Source organism: Camarhynchus parvulus, chromosome 20, assembly GCF_901933205.1.
Source record: "Camarhynchus parvulus chromosome 20, STF_HiC, whole genome shotgun sequence".
Classification (NCBI taxonomy): domain Eukaryota; kingdom Metazoa; phylum Chordata; class Aves; order Passeriformes; family Thraupidae; genus Camarhynchus; species Camarhynchus parvulus.
Genome location: NC_044590.1, coordinates 6,475,885 through 6,487,691, shown reverse-complemented (window position 1 = coordinate 6,487,691; position 11,807 = coordinate 6,475,885). Strand labels below are relative to the sequence as shown.

The following is an 11,807-nucleotide window of genomic DNA, read 5'->3' as shown; positions in this document are numbered from 1 at the left end:
GAAGCCAAAAATGGATCTTTTAACGCTGGAGCAGAAAGGCTTTTGCTTGCAGGTTGGTCTGGAAGCAAAAGCCTTTGTTTCTTTGGGTTCATAATGGAAACTCTTGTGCATTCTCTGGAATAGCTGATGAAAGGTTGTAAATCACGGATGCCCCGTAGAATTGTAGTTTCCCAAAGGTGAGTGAGAGGCATTGGGAGTTGAGAGGCTCTTGCTTAGGGATTTTGTGCCATTGCTGGAAGAGAGTGGAAGAGTTTGGGAAGGGAGATGGAGATGATGTTCAAAGGAGAGGGTAGACATGGCAAGGGAACTTAGCTGGACAAGGATTCAGGACTGAGGCAGAAACTGCAGGATGAAAACAACTTTAAAAGTAGTTTTCAATGTGTGCTGTCTTTCAGCCTCTTGTGCTCCCATGGGGGCTATATCCTGCTTTTCTGGGCAAGGAATGTGACATTCTGATTCTTGGTGTAGTAATGTGCTGGGGAAAGCTGGGTGCTTGTGGCGCATAAATCCCTCTGCCCAGCTGGTGGTGCAGAATTGGGATGGGAAAGGGAAGTGGGAATTGCAGTGGTGTGGCTTTTCCTGCTGGGGAGATTCCTGACTTGTGGTGGGAGCGTTTCCCTTGAGCCAGGTAACACATGTCCAACCCACTGATGGGATCCTCGTGCTACCCCTGCTCCTTGCTTAGGTGGCACTACCTCATCTAGCAAGGAATTTTGGGGATGTGGAAGCCCCAGGGATGGGGCCCTTTGCTGGACACTGTGCCACCTTCTCACAACATCAGGCTCCTTTGGCCACCTGCTTCTGGTACCTGCAGCTTTCCTTTCCTTTGGGCTACATTCCTTAGCTTGGAGATAATTTTTTCTTCCTTAAAAGGGACCATCAATCTTAGAGCCTTTTAATGTTTGTAGATGTCTTGGTGGTTTTTAAATGGATTATGGCACCCATGAATTTTAGCTATATATAGAGCTCAATAAAGAAGTTATATGGGTCCTGTCCCAGTGGAATGCTGCAGTGTGCTGTGGGTCCCACTTCCTGGGGAGGGACATTCTCACCAAGCTGAGCAGAGCTGGATTATTCACCATTTGTTCTATTTCTTACTCAATCACCCGCATTCAGCTCCTCAGTGGAGCCTTGTTACAGTCAGTTCAGTTTTTCCCAAAATTGATGGGAATTGAGTCAGGGCAATTTTTGTGCCTGGGCTGGGGGTGAGGTACAAAACGCAGAGGGGAAGGAGGAGAGGGCTTTGGTTGGAAGCACGAGAACACTCCTCATGTTGATATTTTAGGAGTCTCACCCTGGACAGTCCCTTGGTGCCGTTGTCAGTGTTCACCCACTGCGGTCTGTGAACGCAGAGTGAAAGAATCGCCCCACGCCAACAGAAATCGAAACTGCGGGGGTTTGCAGCCGAGCGTGCAGCTCCGGGCTAGGGACACGCGTGGGTTGGAACCCCCGGGTGGCTGCGAGCAGGGGCTCCTGCCCTGCCGGCCCCTCCGGGCCATTGGGACCCTCTCGCACCCCGGGCACGGCCCTGCGGCCGGGGGGGCCGGGCGGGCTCCCCGCGGGGCCGGGGCTGGGCCGGCGGCGGTGCCGTGTCCCGTCCCCCCCGCGGCGGCCGGGCCCGTCCCCTCCCCTCCCACCGTGGAGCCAAGTTCAAACCGCGGGCCCCGGCGCAGCGGGACGGGGCCGGACCGGGCTCCCCGGGACCGCCGCGCCCGCGGGGCTCCATGGTGAGTGCGCCGGGACACCCCCTTGTCCCCGGCACCCCCTTCCCCTTTTCTGGGACACCCCCTTGTCCCCGGCACCCCCTTCCTCCTCTCCGGACACCCCTCCTGGAGCCCTCTGACCGAGCGGGGCCCGCCGCGCTGCCGGGATGGGGTCGGCTCGGCCGGGCGGGGATTGCAGCACCCGCGGTGGGGCTTGGGACCTGTCGGGAGGTGACTGCTTCTCCTGGAATGAGGCTTGGACCGATCGGGAGAGGGGCTCGCACTGGTCAGGATGGGGCCAGAGCACTTGGGAAAGGGCTTGGAGCAGTTGGAATGGGGCTGGGCTGGATCCAAATGGGGCTTTGTTCCATCGCGACCCCTCTAAGGATCTGAGCTGGGACTCCGTGAGGAAGGGGCTGGGATCTGGCCGGGGAAGCTGGTCCAGCTGGGATCAGGCTGCTGGGTCTGGGATGAGGCTTAGACCATCGACACCTCGATGGGGCTTGGATCTGGCTGGTCCTGAGGTAGAGAGGGTCTGTCCTTGGAGGGTCTGTCCCTGCCTTGGGGCTCTGGGAGGTGACAGACTCCCTTTGGGTAGGAGGGACTCGGGGACAGTCTGGCTGGAAGGACCTGGTGACCCCGGTGGGGTTCCCAGGCTGGCAGCAGGAATTGCCCCTTGCTGCCTTGCTGGCTGGGACTGGCAGGAGTGCCAGCAGGAGCTGCTCTATCAACAATGGTGATTCCCCTTATCTCCTCGTATTTGCTGGAGGATTAGAGTGAGGATGAGATTAGCTGTGCCTGTCCTGCACCCACGCTTCCCAAGGCTGCTCCTTCACTGCCAGCTCTCCCCTAGGAAGGGATGTGCCACTTGCCTGTAGCTTGCTGCTGTGGGATGGGGGTGAAGGCAGAAGGAATAACCCTAAATCAGCTGCTGAACTTGTTCTCCTCCATCCTGAAAGGGGAGAAGTCAGGAGCAGGATTTGCCACCTCAGTGTCCCTGCATCCCTCTCTTGTCACTGCTGCTTTCCTGCTTTCCATGGTGGGGGGAAGCACCTACAGCACCTGCTGACCTCCTGCCCTGGCTGTTCCCTGGCCTGCTCTGCACTTCCTTCTGGGCTGGACACTGAGCCCAGCCTTGTCTTGGAATGCTGGAAATGGTGTGCTTTCTCCTGAAACTGGGTTCCAGTTGTTTAATAAACCACTTCAGGGAAGTAATTCCCATTTTCTTGGTAAAATTGCACCGCCTTGCCTTCCTGGCAGAGGAGACCTCTGGAGAGCAACCCTTAGACTTTGGCCAGGGTGTCCTCATGGAAGCAGTGCTCTCCTTTGATTATACCCTCAGCTCTCTGCTTAATCACCTCTGGGGCCAGATCTCTCAGTGGTTTGCAGGGAGCAAAGCCAGCAGCACAAGGAGGCTTTTCCCTGCCCTTCCCAGCTCCCAAATAGAGCTCAGCACAGCTCTGCTGGAAGGTCTGTGGTGATTAGGGATGCTGAAGAGCCCAGTGGGGTTTCTACTGGTTGTACCTGGGTTTGCTCCTCTCTTTGCACGTGCTCCAAGGTGGTGGTTGTGTCCATGTGTTCCCAGAAGTGTGCTGTGTTGAGTTTTGCCTCATGTTAAGCCTCCATCACTCCCATTGAGCTGCAAGAGGATGGGAAAAGGTTGCCTCACCCTTTTGGAGCCAGGTCCAGCCCAGGATTGAGTAGGGAGCACAGAGCAGGTGTGGATTTTACAAACAAACCCCCCCAGGTTCTCACCAAAGAGGACAGATGGAGTGTGCCTGGGCTTGGAATTCAGTGAGGGAAATCCTTATGGCTTCTTGGAGCAGAAGAGCAAGTGCAGAGGTGCTGGGGAAGGCAGTGACCCCTGAGCTGAGGTGGGGAGCAGCGTGCAGAGCCGCAGGCAGAGCTGTGGCCCCTTCCCCCTCGCTTTGGCCGCAGCACAGGGCTTGCATAGCTGGAAGGAGCTGAGCTGCTTTCTGCCTGCCCAGACCTGACACCTGCAGCATGAGGGTTGTTTGGGAGGGGGGTGTGTTTGGGGGGGACTTTTCCTGAAAATGTGAAATGACAGAAATGCCAGGATGGGGCCCCAGGGCTGTGCCATCCCTCAGAATGTGGAGACGTGTCGAGCTGTTGGGTTCCTTTCCTGGAACAAACTTTGAGCTCCCCATCCTCACTCTGCTGCTGCTGGGCTGCTCAAATATCCCCAGTCCTGGTCACTTGAGCTTGTGCTGGCTTTTCTTCAAAGCTGTGGGAATCATCCCTGCCTCGGAGGGTCCATCCACCCCTCCCTGTGCCCCTCTGCCAGCTCAGGTGTCAGCCCCTGGGGTTCCCCGCTCTGCATGGGCCAGCACGGGGCTGCTGGAGGTTTGGAGCCAGGAGCTCAGAGGCAGCTGGGATGTGCTGGGAGAGCAGATGCTTGTGCTGCTTGTGGTGAAGGCCCCCAGGCCTGGGATGAGCCTGAGCTGCAAGGGAGGTGGGAAAATGCTGTATTACAGAGGTGTGGGAGCATCCTTTTGAGGGTTTTTGGATCCGTTTGAGCTGTGGATGTTGCTGGTGGGGACCAGACAGCTCCTGCCTCCAGCTCCTCTCCAAGGAGCCCAGCACCTCCCTCTCTGCCCCCCTTGGGTTTTGGCACTTGAGGCTCTCTGGCCTTGAAATGGCACAAAGTGGGGATCTAGTGGAGCCATGTTGGGGCAGAGAGCTCAGGGATGAGCCCCACAGACTGACACAGGCCCCTGGCATAGCTCTGTGCCATGAACCCACCTGCTGGCGTCAGACAGAGCTCTGTGTGTGCCATGGGCAGCGCTGCTGGGCTGGGCTCGGGCTGGAGCAGTTTCCCGAGGGCTTTGCCCCAAGGGGTGATGGCTCATCTGGGAGGATGTTCTTGGGGAGAGGAGACAGCTGAGGCTCCTCCATCTCATGTTGCATCTTCAGGTACAGGTCCAGTGGAGCTTCTGCCTAGGGGTTGAAGGCAGAGCCCAGGACATCCTGTAATCCCCAGCTGACTGTGAGCCCTTCCCTGGCAGATTTTCCCCCGGGTGCTGTCCTGTGCTGTTCTGCTGCTCCTGCTGGTGGCCGTGCTGAGCAGAGGCAGGAGGTGCAGCATCGCCAAGATCCTGCGGCAGTACCGTGCAGTCATCTTCCATGAGCTCCAGAACCTGGTGAGCCGAGGCAGGGCTTGCTCTGCCTGGGGCCAGCCCTGGCCTGGGAATGCTGCTGGGCTGGATGCAGCCCTGAGGAGGGATGTGGGGAGGGAACCTTCATGTGGAGCCGGCTGCTTTGCCAGCAGCGTTGGGGTTTGTTGTTTAAATGGGAGATTGTGGTTGTGTTTAAATGGGGGATCCTTGCTCCAAGTGGGAGGCACTGATCCTGTGAGAGGGTGGATGTTCTCGCTTCATTTCTGCAGAGGAACCTGACTGGGTCGGTGTACAGGAGCGGGAGGGCCGGGCCCGCTTGCCGTTCGGACAAGGTGAGCACAGAGGGACCCGGGGCTGGGGCATGGCGTGGGCTGAGCCCCCAGGGAGCCACGGAGCCTCCCTCCCTGCCCTGTGCTTCTCCTCTGCAGGACCAGAAGATCCTGCTGTCCATCTACAACATCAGCATGTCCCTGCGGGAGGCGGGGGCCGGCACCCTGCAGGGCCCCGAGGAGCTGGCGGTCTGGAGGGTGGCCAGGAACACCAACACTGTGCTCCGGGAGAACTGCAGGAAAATCAGCAAGGTAGGAAGCCCTCTGCTTCCCAGCCAGGTCAGCGGCTCCCAGTTCCCAGGGCTGTGGGCAGAGCCTGCCTTGTCCGTGCTCTCCTGGCTGCCCATGAGGAGTCTCCAGGCTCTGCCTGCTTTGCTCTGGGAGCTGGGGAGTGCTGATGGCACATCCACCCCTGGGGGCTTCAGAATAGCCAGGGGAGGGAGGTTCTGTTGTGGCAGTGTGGGCCAGGCTGGTGGGGTTTTACCTCTGGCTCCCAAGTGGGTTTTTCCACATGTGCCATGATGCCATGGCTGAGGGAACACAGGGCCTTGTCCTGGTGGGATGCTCACCCTGTGGGTGCATTCACCCTGTCCTGCTCTTGCTCCTGAGTGCTCATGGGCAAGAATTGGGATTTCTCCCCTAAGGGCTGGTCTGGGTTCCTCAGGCATCTCTAAGGCTCTGCTGGGGAATCCCATCCAGGGAATCCCTATGGCAGCACCAGCAATTCACCAACCAGCAGGGAAAACCAAGGGCAGTGGAGCGCCAGCTCCCAGCTCTGCCTGACCCTGGCACAGGGCTGGGACTGTCCTCCCTGCCACTGCTGGGGACATTGGCTGGGGACCGCCCTGCCTGGGGTCTGCTGGCGTGGGATGGAGCTGCTGCTGCTCTGGAGACCTGCTCTGGTGTCCGTGGCTGTGCTGTGGGGTGCACACCGCCAGCTCAGACAGGCACAGCCACCTTCGGGGGATCCTGGGGCCCCGACACCATGGCTATAGGCAGTTTGGCCACCTCAGCCACGTGTGTGGTGCCTTTTGTCCCCTGACTAATGTCTGTGTGGTGTGGGGGGGATTTCTTTCCCCTCCCCGGGCGCACGGACCGCAGGGCCCGGCGCGCACCGCCCCGGCCCCGCGGCGGCCGCCGGCCCGCAGGAGGCAGCAGCGGCTGCGGGACATCGGCAGGAAGGCGGAGAGGCTGGCGACCTGCTGGGAGAAGCTCAACGCCCTGCACGATCCCCGCCAAAGCTCCTGGGACTCGTAGGGACGCCCTGGCCGCCCGCCGGGGGATGGATGTGCTGCTCCAGCCCCGGGGCTGCCTGCGGCTGGTTTGGGAAGCTGGGACAGACTCAGCCTGGAGGGCTGGATTCATCCTCCTGCTCCAAGCCGTGCCCAGGCACCCGATCCACCACTCCTGGCTGGGGCTGGCAGGTTGGTTTGCTGTGGGATGGTTGTGGCAGACACCTGGAGCACCAGAAACACTGGGGAGAAGAAGGGAAAGAAGCAAAAGGAGAAGGTGAAGTGTGGATTCTTAGCTGCTCCCGGCCCTGCAGCACCTGCTGCTCTCTTGAGGACAATGGGTGTGTTTTGGGGCAGAAAGAGGACATGTGGGGCATGGCTCTGCTCTGGGGGCTCTGCTGGAGGTGAGGCCACAGCGATCTGCAAGGCTCTGAGGTTAGCAGGGCTGTGCGTGGGGACGGGTGTCCCTGAGGCACTGCTGGGATGTGCAGAGCAGCCAGGCACCCACAGTGGAAGTAAAGGTGCATCACTGGGGAAACCTGGGGGCTTCTGATATCCAAAAATGCCAGGCAGTGTGGGGGCTTGAGGCCAAGGCTCAGCCTCAGTGACAGGCAGCACTGTGGAGGGGACGGGGTGCTTGGCACTGTGGGTGCCCCAGCAGGGAGGGAATGGCAGGGTGTGGGGTGAGGTGAGGTGAGGGGCATCCTCCCTTGTCACTGTGCTCTGCCAGCACCCTGCCTGTGGCCTCCACTGCTTTGTTGGGTAGCAAACAGCCTCTGGGAAGCCAGAAATAAAACCTCTCCTTCCCTGGAAGTGCTTTGGATGCTTTATCTGGTGATGCAGGGGCTCTTGTGCTGTGGATGGAGCTGGCACAGTGCTGGCTCTGGCCATGGGGCCAGGCCCAGGCAGAAGCCCCCAGCAGTGGAGGGCACAGCAGCATCCTGCCTCTGCTCGCTCTCTCTGCATCCCTGCGGTGGGGCGATGGAAACCAGAAGATGCTTTTTTGGAAAGACATTTTCCCTAGAACAGCGGCCAAATGAGGCAGTGTGCCCGTGCCTCATTTTCCCCAGCCCCGGTGTGCCCGTGCCTCAGTTTCCCCAGCCCGTCTCGGCCGTGTGCTGCTGTCCCAGCCCTGAGGGGCTGAGGAGGACACGAGATGGCAGCAGCGGGCTGTGTGTGCCGAGCGGAGCCGGGCACTGCCCACGCCGGCAGTTCCCATGGCCACTCCAGCATCGCCGGCCTCCTCCCCACCGACCCCGGGCCGGGCAGGGCTGTGCCAGGGGGGCACTGAGCGCTGCAGGAGGGGGGGCACCCCCCATGCCCTGGAGGAGGTGGGGGCGGCTCTCCCTGGGGTTTCTGGGGGTTCAAACTGGGAAGGGGGGATTCGGGAAGGGAAAGGCAAGGGGTGCTCAGGGGTCCGTGCCCCCCCCCTGCCCCTGGGAATTGGGCTGGGGGGAGCTGGAAGGGCTTCATGAGCAGGGCTGGGGGGGAGCCCTCCCTGCCCGGGGCACAGCAGAGTCCCTGGGGTGCAGCAGGGTGCGGGCAGGACGGGTGGATTGGATGGGGCCGGGCAGGGACTCTGGTTTGGGGGTCAGAGCAGGGGGTGCAGCCTGGGAATGCTGCTCTCGTGGGGTCCCTGGAAGATGCTGCGTGCCCGGCACGGGGCAGGCTGGCACCAGGGGCCATCCAGGGAGCCACAGCTCAGCACATCCCAATGCCAGAGCCCTCCTGGAGCCATGCTCCTCCCCGGCTGGCCCCACAATGCCGGGGCTCCTTCCTCTCAGCTCCATCCTCCTCCTCGGGAGCCGGCGCTGCCCTTTCTGCTGCCCCCACAGGAGGTTTTGCACTGGTTCAGTTCCTTGGGTTTTTTTCTTATTCCTCCTCCCTTATCCCAACCAGGGTCCCTCCACAAACCACTAGCATCCCAAAATAGCCCTACTGACACTTGTTATCCCACGGATGAGGCTGGGGGCCACGGCAGAACCTGGTAGCTCAACAGGATGGGGACGGTGCTTGGGACAGGGTGACTCGCAGCCTTTCTCTTTATCGAGGCTGGAGCAAAGTCCCCCCTTTAGTGACCTGTCAGCTCCTTCCCAGATAAACCAGAGCAAAAACCACCTCCCTTTTCTACCCCTTCCCTCACAGGCAGCTGCTGCTGGGAACCTGGTGTGGCAGTGGGAATGAGTGCATGGAAAGGAAGGAAAGAGTGAAGGAAGAAGCAACAGGGAGGGAGGGGGAAAAACGAGGTCGTTGTGATGGTGGAATCACAGCAAAAACAGCCGGAAAAAGGAAACAGGCCCTGAAAAGTCAAATAAAAATAGCAGCGAGGCGAACCCAAGTGTGCAGCACATGGGAGTGAGCGCATTTCCTTCGAGGGCAGCTCTGTGCGCTCCCAACTGCTCCGAGGGGGCCGCTCTGATGTGGCTCCAGCCGCTGCCACAGCCCCCCAGTCCCCCCGTGCTGTGCCAGGCGCTCGGCACCAGCTCAGGGCCCAGCCAGCCCCTGCCTCGCCCGGGGTCCCTGTGTGCCCTCGTGCAAGCCCTGCAGGGATGTGGCAGGGGCTGCACAGGCTGCTGGAGCCCAGGGCAGGGGCTGGGGGCTCCTGGCCGTGCCCACAGCCCTGCCTTGTGCCCTGTGCCCGGCTCGCTTTGCCAGCTGCATCCGAGCACTGTGTGAGCAGCACAACCCCGGCTTCCTCCCCTCCCCTCCCCGCCTGTTTTGCAATCACAGCAGGGTCCCCTGGGAGATGGGGGTTGGTGGAGTGGCTGCGGGGACAGGGATGGGGGCGAGGATGGGGGCTGGTGCTCCCTGCCAGGACCGCTGGGCTGCATCCCAGCACGGCTCGGGGGATGCTCAGAGGCAGCAGCAGAGCCCAGTGAGGGGAGCACTGCTCTGGGGGACCAGAGTGGGGCACCGTGCCCAGGGCCCGTACAGGGGTGCAGGGCCCAGGTGCTGTGCTGTGGGTCCACCTTGGGGTACCGTGCCCAGGAACTGTGCGTGGGGAGCTTTGCCACGCTGGGGGACCGTGCCTGGGGGACAGGGGCTGCTGTGGTTCCACAGAGGCACGTTTCAGCCCTCCTCACCACCACTGTCCCACCAAAATGCAACTGTCCCCGAGCCATCACCATCTTGGGGTGCCAGCAGCCCCTCTTGGCCCTGGGGGACCCTTGCCCACATAAACCCTCTGCTTCAATGCTCACTCCCTCTGCAGCAGGGCTGGGGGCCCAGCCCCTGGCAGCCCTGGCACACGCAGGCTGTGTCTGATGGAGCAGAGCAGCGTTTTGTTCTCTCCCATCTCCCTGCAGCTTCGTGAAGCTGCTGAAAGCCCAGATTTACAGTGTGATAAACGCTGGAGGCTCTGCAAAATATCTGACTGCTCCATCCTTTGGAGAGAGACTGGTTTGGAGGAGCGGGGAGCTCTGGGCAGCACACCCAGAGGCAGAACAGCACAGCGGGTCTCAGGGAGGAGGGATGGCCGGGCTGATGGAGCCGTGCCATGACCCAGGTGGGTCCTGGCCGTGGGTCACCGGGTGCCTAAGCCCCTGTGGGCAGTGGGAAAGCGCTGACCCCCCCATCATTTCTTGGGCCTCTCGCTGGTTTTTGGAGCATCTGCCGACCAGATTGCGCCGCGGCGTGCCGGGGTGCCCGTGCCAGGACATGCCAGCCGGGAGGCGGGGTGCGCCGAGCCCCGGCTCCGGGTGTGCTCCCCTCGCTGCTCGCTCCCCCGCTGGCTGCCGCGGGCTGCTCGGCGGGAGCCTGCGTCCTCATCCTCGCCGGGAAGGGCCGGGAGATGCTGGAAAGCGGCTGCTCCGCTGCCCCCGACAGCAAGAGGCTCGCAGCCTCGGGGCTGTGCCTGCATGTGGGTGTGAGTGGGTGCTGGGGTGTGTGTGCACAGACGTGTGTGTATGTGTGTGTGCACAGATGTGTGTGTGCATGTGTGTGTGTGCATCACACAAAGGTGTGTGCATGTGTGTGTGCATGTGTGTGTGCATGTGTGTGTGCACAAATGTGTGTGTACATGTGTGTCCGTGCATCACATGCAGGTGTGTTCATGAGTGTGTGTACACATGTGTGTACACGTGTGTCTGGGCACATGCCTGGGCTGTTGTGAGCGCAGGGCTGTGCTCACACGTGTGTGTGATTACAGGTGTGTAAACGCCTGTGCATGTGGCTCCCCTCCACCCTCCCCGCAGGATGTCTGAGCCCCGGTGCCGCTGTCCCCGTGTCCCTGTCCCTGTGCCGTAGCTGCCATGGGACCCGGCAGGCCTCGATGCGGGGCAGCCGCGGGCCTGGGCTGCGGGGCTCTCACGGGAGGGCTCTCACGGGGGCTGGTGCTGCCGATCCGGCCCCGGTGGGATCGCGGCTCCCCGGTCCCGGCGGCTCTCGGGGCCCAGCGGGATCCAGGCACTGAGGGGCAGGACCGGTCCCCGCTCGATGGCTCCGCTGTCATGGGGCACATCCACACCGAGCTGCCAAGAAGATGAGGGGCTTCTGGGGCTCGTTTGGGGAAGGGGGAACCGAGCTGCCTCCCGCCCCCAAGGCCCCTGGCCCCACTGCTCAGCCCGCAGCATCCTGAGCCGGGGCCCATTGTTCGGCCGCGCCGGGCTGCGGGGCAGGATTTCTTTGTCAGAGCTCGGCAATATTTTATTCTAACAATTAACCAAACACGCCCGGCCCCCCAAGCCTGTTTGTGATTATTGGAGGGCGAATTCCCCAGCCTCTCTCCCTCTTGGTGTTGGCTCTGCCTGGGGCTGCACCGGGTGGAAGGGATCCAGCCGCTCTCCCACCCTCTCAGGGTTGGGGACCCCCAACCTCGCCGGCAGCCCCCCACTCCTGCACCAGCGCTGGGGGCTCGGTGGCCTCGACCCCCTCGGGAGCCATGGCCCGCATTGTCTCGGCGGGGGCGCAGGGGCAGCGGTGATTCACGGCGGGGGGGATGTGAATCACAGCCCTCGCTCCCCGGGCAGGATGCGGCCCCGCGCTCCCAGCTTGCCGCATGCCAGCCATGGACCGCAGCCTTTGTCCTCCGCAGGGTGGAAGCGGCTCGCTGCCCGTGCTGGGATGGGATGGGGCCGCTGCTCTTCCTGGGATGCTGGCGCAGCTTTCCCAGCTCCAGCTTCGGGGTGGGATGAGGGTGCTGCGGGCTGCGGGTGCCTCCTGCATCCTGGCTCTCTCCGAGGCTCCTCGCCGTGCTTGGGCTGCATCCTCGCTGCTGCACCAGTGGTAAAAAAGGGTTGGCGCTTCCCTTTGCAAACTGTCCTGGAGGGTGAATTGCCCAGCTCAGGTTATCAGATCCCTGTAAAGTCCTTTGCTTGGGGCCATCTCCCTGCTGCAGCAGTTCCACGTTTCAGGCAGTGGATGCTCAGTTCCTTTCCTGTAGCTGTGGCCTGAGCTGGCAGCCTCCTC

At 61.6% G+C, this 11,807-nt stretch overlaps 1 protein-coding gene across 1 annotated transcript; it reads left to right on the top strand.

Moving 5' to 3' along the window:
* Positions 1–147: 147 nt before the first annotated feature.
* On the top strand, positions 148–6,426 carry C20H20orf204 (chromosome 20 C20orf204 homolog). Its single transcript, XM_030963563.1, has 5 exons — positions 148–176; positions 4,792–4,864; positions 5,110–5,172; positions 5,269–5,421; positions 6,271–6,426. Exons 1-5 carry the CDS (start codon positions 148–150, stop codon positions 6,424–6,426), a joined length of 474 nt encoding a protein of 157 aa, XP_030819423.1.
* Positions 6,427–11,807: the final 5,381 nt, after the last annotated feature.

Bases quoted from the DNA above. Each gene is read 5' to 3' on its own strand.
- C20H20orf204 (XM_030963563.1), top strand. From the start codon at position 148: ATGCCCCGTAGAATTGTAGTTTCCCAAAG. The intron at 4,865-5,109 runs GTGAGCCGAGGC...TCATTTCTGCAG, and splicing joins TCCATGAGCTCCAGAACCTG to AGGAACCTGACTGGGTCGGT. The intron at 5,173-5,268 runs GTGAGCACAGAG...TCTCCTCTGCAG, and splicing joins CCGCTTGCCGTTCGGACAAG to GACCAGAAGATCCTGCTGTC.